General features: G+C 58.1%; 1 protein-coding gene and 1 long non-coding RNA gene across 2 annotated transcripts in view; both read left to right on the top strand.

Annotated features, from left to right (window-relative positions):
* Positions 1 to 366: 366 nt before the first annotated feature.
* On the top strand, positions 367 to 1,415 carry LOC136793152 (uncharacterized). The gene is made up of 3 exons (XR_010838035.1): positions 367 to 552; positions 997 to 1,111; positions 1,318 to 1,415. It is a non-coding gene; the product is annotated as an uncharacterized lncRNA (long non-coding RNA).
* Positions 1,416 to 1,505: 90 nt separating this feature from the next.
* Positions 1,506 to 12,198, top strand: part of BAHCC1 (BAH domain and coiled-coil containing 1) — a 56,379-nt gene continuing 45,686 nt past the window's right edge. The window contains exon 1 of the mRNA XM_059046417.2: positions 1,506 to 1,718. Coding sequence (XP_058902400.1) covers positions 1,541 to 1,718 — 178 coding nt within the window. The 5' untranslated portion in view covers positions 1,506 to 1,540. The remainder of the gene's footprint in view (positions 1,719 to 12,198) is intronic.

Genomic DNA, 12,198 nt, shown 5'->3' with positions numbered 1-12,198 from the left:
GAGAAATGTGTCGAATGAAAGAGGTCCTCCACGCGGGCGCACAGCCGTCCAATTTATGCGTTGCTCCGCCGTTCCGCACTCAGCGTCTGAAATTACCCCCAATTTCGCTTCTGAGTGGACTCTCGGCGTTGGGTGGGGGTGGAAGAGAAGGAAGGTGGGGGGCATTAAGTGCCCAGCCAGGAGGTGGAGGTGGACGACGGAGGCCGGGGGTCTGCTGGAACCTGGGCAACGGTGAAGGTTGCGCTGGGCCCGGGCACTTGTCCGCCTCCCCAGGGCCCAGCCCGGCGTCGCAAACCCGACGTCCCCCGGCCGTGCAGAGACAGGCCTCGGCTCGGCGACCCGGGGCATGCGTTGAAGGGAGAAATAATGTGGCCAATTTGGGGCGTTGAGAGAAAACAATTTCTGACTCTCAAGTCGCCCTCCTCCAAACCTCCAATCCTCAGAGGAAGATCCTGGGCGAATTTGACTGGGGGGCGGGGTGATTGTTCAATCCTCTCCAGGAAGCTCCCGGCTCCGGGACGGCCGACCCGGCACTGCGGCGTGGCGGCCCAGGTGACGCCGCCAGCGGACGTAGACCCCTGGGGCTCCGGGGAGCTGGCCCGGGGTCCTGGCTTGGCAATGCGGAGTGAGGGCCTGGTCCCGTTAGGGATGTTGGGGGGGGGGCGCGGCGGGTTCAAAAGAATGGGACGAAAGATGCATGAGGGGGATGGGAGAGGGGAGAAAATGAAGGTTATTAAAAAAAAACCTCGAGTTACAGTCAATAAAATTACTCGCTAAATTAGCATGGTCATTCGGTTAAGCAGAATGCAGTAAAAGCTGAACCTCGGAATGGGGGGAGAGGAAAAAAGCTAGCGTCGACCCCAGGCCTTTCCTCAGAGACACCTTTGGGCAGCGGGGGAGGGGAGAGGGTGTGCGTGTGTGTGTGTGTGTGTGTGTGTGTGTGTGTGTGTGTGCGTGTGCGTGATGGCTTCGCAGATTTGGGTTTTTATCACCCAGCGGAGCCAGCAGCCTTTCGCCGAGGCGCCCTCGCCGCAGGGATCCGCGAAGGGGAAGCGTCGAGCTGTACGGCCGGGTTCCCTCAGGCTCCTCCGGGCGGAGCGTGGCCTGGACGGTGCGTGTGCGCGCGGGGATCGGGGCGGCCCGGGTGGCCAGCGCGCGCGCGTGCAGAGGGGAGACGCGCGGAGCGCTCCGGGCCCGGCCGCCGGGCCTGGCCGCGGCTCGGGCCGACGGGGTGGGGGGGTGGGGGGCGGACGGGGCGGAGACCCCCGGGCGAGCCGAGCCCCAGAGTCACCAAGTCTCCTCTGCTTGCCTCCGCAGACTATGGACCCGCACGGCGGCCGCCGGCTCGGCACGCGGCCGCCCGCCGAGGAGCCCAGTCCGCCAGCGTGCTGACCGACCCCGCTGCCGCCGCCGCCAGTGACCCCGGACGCCGCCTCCTCCGCGCCGCCCGCGCGCAGTCCGCGCGCCGAGCCGCCCCCGGGCCCCGGCCGCGCTGCTCCCGGGAGGCGGCGGCGGGCCGGGGCCGGGGCCGGGGCCCGGCATGGATGGCCGCGACTTCGCACCGCCGCCGCATCTGCTGTCGGACCGCGGGAGTCTGGGCCACCGCAGCGCCGCCTCTGCCGCGCGCCTCGCCCCGGCCGGGCCCTCTGCGCAGCCCCCGGCGCACTTCCAGCCCGGAAAGTACTTCCCGTCGCCGCTGCCCATGGCTTCGCACACAGGTCAGTGCCGGCCGGGTGGGCGCGGGAGAGGAGGCCCTGCCGCGAGGTGGGCACGGTCGAGTGTCGAACGGGAGCCTGCCCCTCCTCTCCTTGGAGCATTTGCGGAGAAGCCTTCGGTTTCATTTCCCTGATCCGGCACCGGTGGCGGCCCGCGCATCCTGCGGGCGCCCCGAGCCGGATCATCGCGGTTTAGAGCGGCCTTCCCCAGGGTCCCCCAGCGTCTCGGAGGGGCAGCCTCGGAGCCGGCTAAAAATAAAGCCTTTCCCCTCCTGCCACCCTCCCCCACCCCTTCCTGCAAAAGAACTAAATTCCGCGGAAACCTCATTTCTGCATTCTGCATTCTGCATTCACATCCTTAAAACATTCCGGGGCTGGGACAACGAGGCACATTCTGCGGGAACAAAACGGCCGTTGTGAAGGTGGGGGGTGGGGGCTGCCGCGGCCTCTCGGATTAGGGCGGTGTGCGCGCGGGGTGAGCGTTAATAGGGACTGCTGGTGTAAGACGAGCAAATCCTGTTTCTATATAAAGCCTTGAAGTGTCAGGGCGAGAATGGGTTTGCAGGGGATGCATTTGCTTTAACAAGTGCTTCTGGTATCCTGCTAAAGCCGGACAAAGCGTGGCCAGATCGCGGCCCAGCCCCGCGGCCTGCGCCCTGGGGGAGCGCAGCGCCGGCGCCGGCTCGGCTGGGGGCGGCGCGGGGGCCGCCGACGGATTTCGGTGCAGGCGAGTTCTCAGCAAACTTGCTCCAGGAGGAGAGAGCTGGGGCCGCCCTGCACTCGGGTCTTCTCCAGTTCTCTCCCGGAGAGAGCTGTTCCTTGGCAGAGCTGACCCAGGCCTCCAGAGCAGTCCCCGTCTCGGGTGGCTTTGATATTACTGTCGAGCCAGGTCAGAAGAGAAGCAGGGCCAGGCAGAGGGTGGCGAAGGGGCCGCTATCTCGCCTGAGACCCTGGAGGTCACTGGCCAGCGCCGGCTGAGTTTGCAGGAAGCTGGAGGGGCTTCGCGTGTGGGGACCCTCTGGTCACCCTGAAAGGTTGGCTTGCTTTTGTTTACAGTTTGTTCTAAACATCAGAAATGTTGTTTGCCGCTTTTTTTGTTGTTGTTAATTTGGCAGTAACAGTTATTGCTAGCTTGATGAACTGTGAATACTAATAAAATTATATCTGCTTTAATGGGATTACAATTAGTGTGTGGATTAAAACGGATGGCAGAGTCAGGCTAGAAGGGAAAATGTCAGAAGGGAGGGCAGTCAGAAAGAAAAACATAAATTACCTAAAAAGAAAAAAAAATACGAGAAATTGCTTGATTACTAATGGGCATTTAGCATTTACAACATGAGATACGAAAAGTTCGAGCACGCTGGGAGTAGAGGGGCTGGACTCAGCACTCTCCTGGAATCAGCCCTTCGCCCGCGTTTCCTGTTCCAGTGCGAGCCTTCTGCAAGGCTGCTTTTTTTCTCTTCCTTGCTCTTCCTTCTTCCTCTCCCTTGCTTTTTTCCTCTTATAGATTTATAACTCAAAAAAGCAGAAGTACTTTCCTGGGCAATTGGTGATTTAAAATATCTGTCCTTGCTGTCCCTGGGGTTGTCTCTCCTGCCCCTGCATTGGAGATGCTGCCTGCCCAGCTCAGCCCACACTGGGGGGTTGAGGTTGGGGGCTTGTGGTGGCAGCAGGGACAGTGCTACAGTTTCCCTAGCCCCTTCTGGCAGTACACACACACACACACACACACACACACACACACACACAGAGCATATGCCATACCCTCTAGCCTAGAGGGTACAGAAACAAGGGTCCAGAAGGGCCCCTGACACCAAGGCTCTCCCACTAGTGCACAGACAGGCTGGGGCTGTGCCCCCCTTGGTGGGGGGGCTGGGCCAGACCAGATTCCCCATCAGTTCAGGTCACTGCTGTCTCCCTCGTCCCCATTCAACAGCCCACGGCCCTCGCCAGGTCCTGGTCAGCCGCCATTTCCCCTTTCTGTTCTTATATCCAGATGCCGGCACCACCAAGTCAGGTGGGAACGTGGTCTGGGTGGCCCAAACCATTGTCTTGTTCATTCCAAGTTTGACCACGCGGTTCTTGGATCGTAGGCCATGGAGGGTTTGGAGAAATTGGGTGTGTGCTGGCTTGGTCTGTGTCCTTGACCCAGACCCTACCCACCTCCCCCGTATGCAGGGTGCTCTAGGGGGCGCTGGAGGTCCCCAGGGCACCCTTGGCGGGGAGGGGAGCTGGAGGGCCACGTGTCCCCTGCTCCTGGAGGCTGTTTCCACCTCCCGGGGGACCAGAGAGACCTATTGTGCTTGGAGATGTTCAACCCATTTGTGACGGGAAGGCTGGCCTACAGGGCGTCCAGCTAGAAACATCTGCCGCTGAAAGCCTTTTGAAATTGCTGAAAGCCAGTATCTTGTATTGGTTTTAAAATATAGCTACATCAATTTTTTTAAAGGAATTATATACCCCAGACTACTTTGCTTTGGTCTGTATCTGTATATGATCTAGTTTAAAAAGAAAAAGATATAATTAAGTTAAAATTTTTTTTTTGCATCTCTTGTATGGATTTCAAAATGGCCAGTTTGGTGGACTTTCTTCCCATTTTCGCGGATGGCCTCAGGTCCACAGGCCGCGGCTGCAGCAGCCCATCCCGCCCCTCCCTGCACTGACTACCCTGCTGAAAGGGAAATTGCTCCGAGCTTCTTCCTATTTGTCCGGCTCTACCATGGGAGTAAGATCCAGCCACCGGAGATTGAGTCCCTGGCTTCTGAGGATTGCTCGACCCTGGCACAGACACACAGCCTGGCCAAGGGTCTCCCTCCCTGCCCTCCGCCAGTGCTGCCCTTCTTGTCCCCACCCAGTGCTTTCAAAATGTCAGCTTGAGGGACCCCATGGGATATTGGGCTCCGGGGCTTCTTCCATTGTTTTTCTAAAACTGAAAGTGCCGATAGCTTTATCATCGGGCTGAAGGGTTTTATGGTAAAGTGCTGTTCCAGTAACCTTGTCACCAAAAGGTGTAATTAGAATGTTTGGAATCGTTATTTTTAGTGCAGTGTTAGATTTTGTCTCTAATACAGATGGTCCGGAGGCAAAGCTGTGAAATCTAGGGGAAAAAAAAGGAAAATCAACAACGCACCAACCCAAGATTTTTCATCAGCGCTACTGCCTGGAGCGATTGGGGATCGCGCCTCTCCTCCGAGCGCGTTTAGTAGGAGGCAGCCCGGCCTGGGAGAAGCCCAGTCCCCGCCCCCTCTTCTAGCCGGTCAGCTCCTGCCCTCCATCCTTCTCTGTACGTCCCCCTCAGGGCTGAACCTTCGAGAATCACCAGGTCTCCACCCGAGGAAGGCGGAGGAGCCGATCAAGTCTTGGTTTCAGCAGTGTGACAGCGGGTGGGTTCTCCTCTCCGCCCCTTCTCCCGGCTTCTTTGGGGTGTAAATGGCCGGGCCTGGAAGCCAGGTGCCCTGGGCCTGCAGTTGTTGGGAGTAAACAGGGCAGCACGTTCCTTCTGGTGGGAGAACCACAAACTTCTCTCCTGCTAACAGTGTTTCTGATTGCCAATCTCAAAAAAGAAAAAAAGAAAAGAAAAATGCAGAGGAAAAAAAGATAATTTCCGGGTGTGAAAAGACCCCATCAAAGGGTCCCCCTTCCTCCTCATGTGATGTAGTTTTGTAAAGGAAAAAAAGTACATTTTCGTAAATACCTCATTAACTCAGTGACACGGTGGAGTGTTTCTGCAACAGTTACCAACATTAAGTAGGTGTGAAAAGAGTTACTTTCCGAAGACTCTACCCATCCTGCTCTGTAAGTGACAGAAGCAGACATCAAAGCCAAGTCTGCCCTGCAGAGCCAGGAATCCAGTGGCCTCGTGGATCGGCCAGGCTGTGGCCGCCTCGCCCACCCCAGCGAAGCCATTTTTGGAATGTGGGTTTTTTCTCAGTGGGGCTTGTACTGCCCCCATGTCTGATTTTTCCTACAAGGATATTCCTATAGGAATATCCAGGTCACGTGAGCACTAAGGCAAATTAGCCAGCGAGGCAGGGAGCGGCCTTGTGCCATCCCTCATCACCCCCAAACGCTCCCGTGTATTCTTAGAAATCTCCCTCGTCTGCTGTGAGACTGGGTTCAACAGCCCGCACAGACAGGACAAAACGCACAGGAGGCTGTAAGAATAACATGGAGGGAGCTAAAAATACCCCTCAGAAACACACATAAAAAAGCCAAATCCAACAACAGAACGAGCTAAAAATATTCCAGGCTTTGGCAAAGAGTACAGAGTTAAATAAATTATACAAGAGCCATTCATGGGAGCAAGTTGACTTTCTCTCTTACGGGAACTTGGTTCAAGCTAATAAAAATAATAATTTACTGGCCACTGAGCTTTGCTTGAGTTTAGATTTAATTGGTGGGGCTTCTGGCGTTTGTCACTTCTTGGCGATTAGTGGGCTTGCCCTGGCCTGGGGTAGGGTGGGGATGGGGTGCTGAGTCTGGGTCCCTGGAAGCAGGGCAGTGTCTCTCCCCGCCAACCCGAGGAGCAGGGCCTGGGTGCAAGGGCAGGATGCCCAGGAGGCCAGAGAAGGAGGGAGGCTGCAGGGGAGTGGTCAGGGAAGGCAGAAAAGTGACAGGCAAGGCGCCGCTATTTTAATTTGATAAATGATCGTATACCTTTAAGAGTGTGTTTTAACAATCAAGATACACTCCAGCAAGTTGATAGGATGTTCGCTGTCAACTTACATATGTCATCAGCGGGGGCTGTGAGCATAAATAATGTGCGAGAGTGTGCGGGATGCGCTGCAGCCTCTCCAGGAGCCCGGCAGGTAGCACCCCTGTCTCTCCTGCTGTCTGGGGGCAGCTGCCAGAGGAGGACAGGAGTGGGGCACTTCAGGCAGGGTTTTTTCCCTCTGGGGAGTTCCCAGGTCTTCCCACTAAAATAAGAGCTCCAGATGGCTTGCTCAGAGAGACCACTGCGGGTGTGATCTGAGGCTGGAATCCAGCATTGGCTGGTATCTTTTCAGGGAGCAGATGTCTTAAGTTCAGCCATTTTCCCAGGAATGTCAAACTTCCACCTTGGGATTAGGGTCAGGGTAACCTCCTTTGCTCTGTCCTCTTGCTTGCTCTTGATGAGACGCCCCCGGAAATCCCAGCAGGCCCTCCCAACTCCCAAAGGACTACACTTCCCAGAATGCTCCTGGTCTAGCTCCAGGGTCTGAGCCTGGGACCGGCCCTGAGCTGGGAATTCCCTAGCTCAGATAGAATTCAGCCAGTGCCACTGGGAATGAGTGCTTTCTGGGCGGAAGGGGGCCTTGGGTGCCACCTCCAGTAACCCCTAGCCCTTTCTCCTGAAAGAGGCCTCTGGGCCCTGCCTGCCTTCCTTCCTACCATAAATATCTGAATATAGGCCCGAAAAGATGGGAGCTGCCCCTCTGCCCCAGGGACACCCTGTGCAGAGGGCAGCTGCCTTGATTGGCATGGCCAGAGTCCCAGGGGGATTCCCACCATATGCCCTGATCTCAGCCCATTGCACGTGGCCTTCTCAGAGGGGCCCTGGTCACACTGGCAAAGGGTCAGCTTGGAAGGGATGTGGGGACTCCACCTGGGTGGCATCAGGGCTGATCTCTGCCTAGAGAGTCCCATGCGAAAACCCTGCACAGACTTTGGGGCGGCTCCCCACTCCCCAGCCTCCCACTGACAGGCGGCAGTAAGCCCTATCAATGCCGTATTGACCAGCATCCACCCTAGATGACTTCTGATGAATAGAAACCATCCCCCCAGGACGGGGGTGCTGCCTTAGCCCCTCTGGAAGGAAGGCCTAGCCCATCATCACCCATCCAGAGGAAGTTCTCACTCCTGCCACTCCCAACAGCCTCCTGGAGAGGTCAGCACCCCTTGGGAAAGGCCCTCATCAGAGGTCTTTGCTGGGACTTGCGCCACAGCTCTCGAGCTGAGGCCGACCTCAGGGCTTTGGGGTGCAACATGTGCCCCATCTGTTTGGCAGTAGGTGACTTGCACTGCAGGGCTTCCTCCTGCCTTGCCCGCCAGGGGATGGCTCCCCAGGGTTTCCCTGTCCCCATTAACCTCTGAGGCCTCCTTTCTCCCACCAAAGGCTCCAGATTAAAAGCAAACAACAAAATTACAACCAGCATGCACTGTCTAGAACATATCCCCAAAGCCCCGGGCCACGCCAAGGAAGGTTCGGGTTTTGCAGCCCACACTCCAAGGCTGCTGCTTCGTCTCGGCTTTGACGCCCTGCCCGATGACGTTTTTATGGGATAATATACCATTTAGATCATGCAGGCCTATTTGTCAGTGGGCCGCCCCTGTTCGTTGTAATATATAATATTACTGCCTCCTGTGGCCCTGCCAGCAGCTGCCACTGGAGGATGGGGACCGGTCGGTGGGAACTGGGTGTGGGCTTAGAGGAGGTAGGGGGGCGCCGGGTTGGGGGTTGCCCCCTCCCCGCTTATGGGATTGGTGTGGGTTTGCAGCAGGCTGCGGGCCTGGCGGAGAGGCATCCAGTGCCCAAGCTGGGAGCCAGCCGGGCTGGCATCTGAGGGCTGCTGCAGCTGTCCAGACGATTAGGTTCCAGATTGGATCAGCCAGGAAGCATTTTTTTATTTTCTTTCTGACCTAGGATGGGGGAGGGGGAGGAGGGAATGAACAGGTGGGTTGGGTTCCCTGCCCCCTCTCCCCTCCCCCAGGGCCCCCAACAAAGAGTCCAGTGTCTTTAGATCCAAAGACTTTTGAGGCTGGGGAAGGGGGGACCCACTGTGTGCCTGGAACCGGAAGGAAAGTTAAAGCAGCCCTGCTTCATCCAAGTGTAGGAACTTGGTTTCCTCTAGAAATTACCAGAAATGCAGGGGAGGGGCAGAGGATAGGTGTGCTGCTGAGAGAGGCCTCTGAGCAGTAGGCTGGGGTACCCAAGTGTGGCCTGGGGCGGTATCTTCTTGGGGAACCTCGCCAAGTAAGAGAGACTCATCAGCCACATTTTAGTGGTGGTTTAATAAGTAAACCACCCCTCTGCCATCTTCTTGGGAAAAGGCAGTCTTGGCTGTATCCCTTTGCTCCTCCTTCAGGGAAGCCAGAGCCTTTCTTCCCTGGGACTTCCTTCTGAAGGCAACTCTGGGGAGGCCACCATGGCCCTATCATCACAGAGCCAGACCAGCCAGGGCCCCCCACCACCAAGGCAGGCATGCTGGGAGCACAGCTGGATGGGGGTGAAAAGAAGGCAGTTTGGGGACAACCAAGGGGCAGAACCCAGGGTGGGGATGCGGTGGGGGTGTGGGGAAGGGGCTGCACTGCCAGGCTGCTGTCCACCAGCATCTCACAGCACCCTGTGGCAGGCTCTGTCTCAGCACAGGCATTGCTGCCTGGCTCAGCCCGTGTCCCCTTTGGGGGCAGAGGCACAGACCTACCCTGCAGACCCCAGTGTCCCCACAGGCCCTCCAGTGCATTAACTGGCCGAGCTCACATGAGCCCACAGTGAATGGACACACGTCACACCTGCTCACGTGTGCTCACACCCCCAGGTGTGTCCTTACACCCACACCTGCTCACACTCATGCACTCACTCACGGACACTCACAACTGGCCTTCAAGGAGTCACATCCCAGTTGGCCCCTGGGAGAGCCAGTCCGCCCCGCGATCGGAATGTGCATTCTGATCTGTCTCCACTTCCCGCCACCTGCTCCATCCTTCAGCTCCTGGCCACCTGCTGGGAATGGAGCCTGAAGGTCCCCAGTGACCCTCAGTGCAGACTCAGGGCCTGATGTGCAGGGCTTGGTGCTGGTGAGCTGCCCGCCCCTGCTTCAGCCCCCTTCTTCACTGTGTCACTGTGGAACCCATCCTCTGGCTTCTGCTGAACTGGAGCTGGCCCTTTCCCAGCACCCGCCCCAGGCTTCTGCTTCAAATGAAGCTCTCCCCATGTCCAATTCCTCCAGGAGGTGCCGGTCAGCTTTCCCTGCTCTGCTTCTACCTGCAGGTCAGCCCCAAGCCTGTCTGAGCCTTCAGCCCTGCTTCTCCTTCCCTTGGGGCCTCCCTTACCCAAGCCCCCACACCGTAGGTCAGCTCCCACCTACCACCCTTGCCATATCACCGTCCCCCGAAGGTTCCCGACACTCAGCACATGTGCCAAGCCACCCACAGGCTCTGGCCACCTGTACTCCCCTCTTTGCTGCCCCAGGTACCTTCTCTGCTCCCCTTCCCCTGTCCCTCCTGGAGTCTCCCCACCTGGGCAGCCCCTACAGCCACCAGTGCCCAGGCTCCACCCGCGTGGTCCGTGACCTCCGGCCCTGACTGCCCTTGGCAGTCTGTCCTCCCAGGCCTTGCAGCACCCCTGTCCTTCTCCACATGGGGCCACCTTCCCTGTGGGACCCCAGCATCCTGAGTGTGGGTGTCTGTGCCCTCCATCCCTTTGCTCCCCCAGAGCTGGGCCTGGCCGTTGCTGGCCTCCCTCCCGTGCAGGATGGCTGGGGCCGAGACGGGGTGTGCGCGCCTGTCCACACTTGGGTAAAGCACGCATGGGCCCATGAATGTGAAAAGAGCCCTGTTCGTTTTTTTTCTCCTGCAATTTTGACCCCACACTGGAAAATCGAGACGATAACCCTCTGGGAGAACCTCATGAGGAAGAGAAGGGCAGGAGACACGGAGTCTGAATTGGCCCTGGTCACTTCACTAAAAACCAAGGTGCCCGCCCGACACCCGACCACGTGGGCAGTGTCTGTAGCCTGTGTGGCCACCTCCCAGGGGCCAGGTCAGCATCTCCTTACCTTCCAGAAGCATCTTCTGTCGTCCGCAGAGGCTCCCAGACTGTGTGCACTCCATTTCAAAGAGGTGTCAGAGCTAAAAAGATTGGCAGAGAGGACAGTCCCCTCCTCCTTAGTGTCACACCCAGTGACAGGGTGAGGGGGTGGCAGCGAGAGGTCCACTGAGCAGTGCAGCCCGGCGTCATCCTTGTGGCATGCGGGCTGGCCTCTGGGTGCACGTGTGAGGTTGTGCAGTGGAGACGGGGACCAGTGGAGATAGAACAAGGCTCAGGATGGGACTGTCCCTGCGGAGACACCGCTGCCCCCTCCCCCTGCAGTGAAGGAGGGACCTGGTGGAGCAGGAGCTGGGCACCAGGTGGGACCACTTTCTGTCTGTCCCTTGACTGGCCCCTGCAGGTGACTCCCTCACCGTCAACCTATGTGGTGGGGCACCTACGATAGATTGGAAGGCAGAAGCCAGCGGCTTCACCTGGACCTTAGGGCCTGGTGGGCGAGGGGGGACAGACGCTGGAGGAGAGCTGCCCACTCCCCTCCCCTCCCTTCTGTGTGGGTGGCTGCGCAGGCAGGGGCTGGGGGGCAACCAACAAAAGGGAAATGAGGGCACAGGAGGGACGAGGGAGCAGGGCTGTGGCCGCTCGCCGTCTGCTCCAGCTCCATCCCGGGCAGGCAGGCGTCGCAGCGAGGGGCTGCAGGCACTGGAGCATTGTGTTGCCAGGTGGGGCCCGCTCGCCGCCGCACCACTCTGCTTTCCAGCATTTACACACCAGCAGGCTTAGGAGCCGCTCCTGGTTTTGGCCTCAGTGCCCAGCCTGGGAGGAGTGCGTGGCTGCCCGGGGCTGGTGGCAGTTAGTGGCACACCCCTGCCTGCACATCTCCTGGACGCTCTTTCCCACAAGCCCTGCCTCTTCAGAACCTGGTCGCGTCTCTCCCCCAGGCAGCGCTCACATCCCTGCACTTTGTACTCAGTGGGGCACAGGCCCTTGATGCCTCTTCCCATCACTCCCTATAGGGTCCTGGCAGCCGGCAGGTGGGGATTCAGGACCCAGTCTTGGACATGGACACGGTGAGGGCAGGACTGGGGTTCCTGCCCACCTCCTGGCCTCAGCAGCGCCGTGCAGAAGGGTGCCAGCAGATCCCTCTGTCCCTGGCCTGTGTGCGCGGCCTTCCTCACCCTACACAGGATGCAGGAGAAGGAGCCGGACCTGTGGTCCCCCAGGACTTGCCCGTTTGCCTGGTGAGGCAGCTGCCCTGTCCAACTGGCCTTCCACAGGCCTGGCCAGCAGGTCACTTGAGGGCAGTTTGCCTGGAGCCAGTCCCCTTTTTGAGACATTTTGCATCCCTTTGGGTCTCCTAAAAATAAGCTTTTAATTTGTTTTAAATTAATATTAAAATTAAATCTAAATTAAATTGTAATGCATCTTTAGGTGAACTCTTAAAAAGCCCTTAACGAGTATGACTACAGATAAAATCAAGAAAAGTTGGGAAGGTGCACACGAGCCAGCATCATCTTTCCACCTGTCAAACATCTGCTCCAAGACACAGGCCAGTGAGACGGCCCCAAGCAGCTGCGCGAGGCAGTATGGGTCACCAAGAGATCCGAGGGCCATTGTTGGAAGCCAGGGTGCCCGGGCAGCCTGTGACTTCCTCGGATTCCAGGGTGAGGGTGAGTGACCCTGCACACTGCAGCCACTCGGTAACCGTTTGTCTAACGAATGAGCTGGGTTAGAATT

This window comes from Kogia breviceps, chromosome 19 (genome assembly GCF_026419965.1).
Source record: "Kogia breviceps isolate mKogBre1 chromosome 19, mKogBre1 haplotype 1, whole genome shotgun sequence".
Taxonomy (NCBI): domain Eukaryota; kingdom Metazoa; phylum Chordata; class Mammalia; order Artiodactyla; family Physeteridae; genus Kogia; species Kogia breviceps.
Note: the sequence above shows the minus strand (reverse complement) of the source record. Positions and strands in the feature narration are given on the sequence as shown.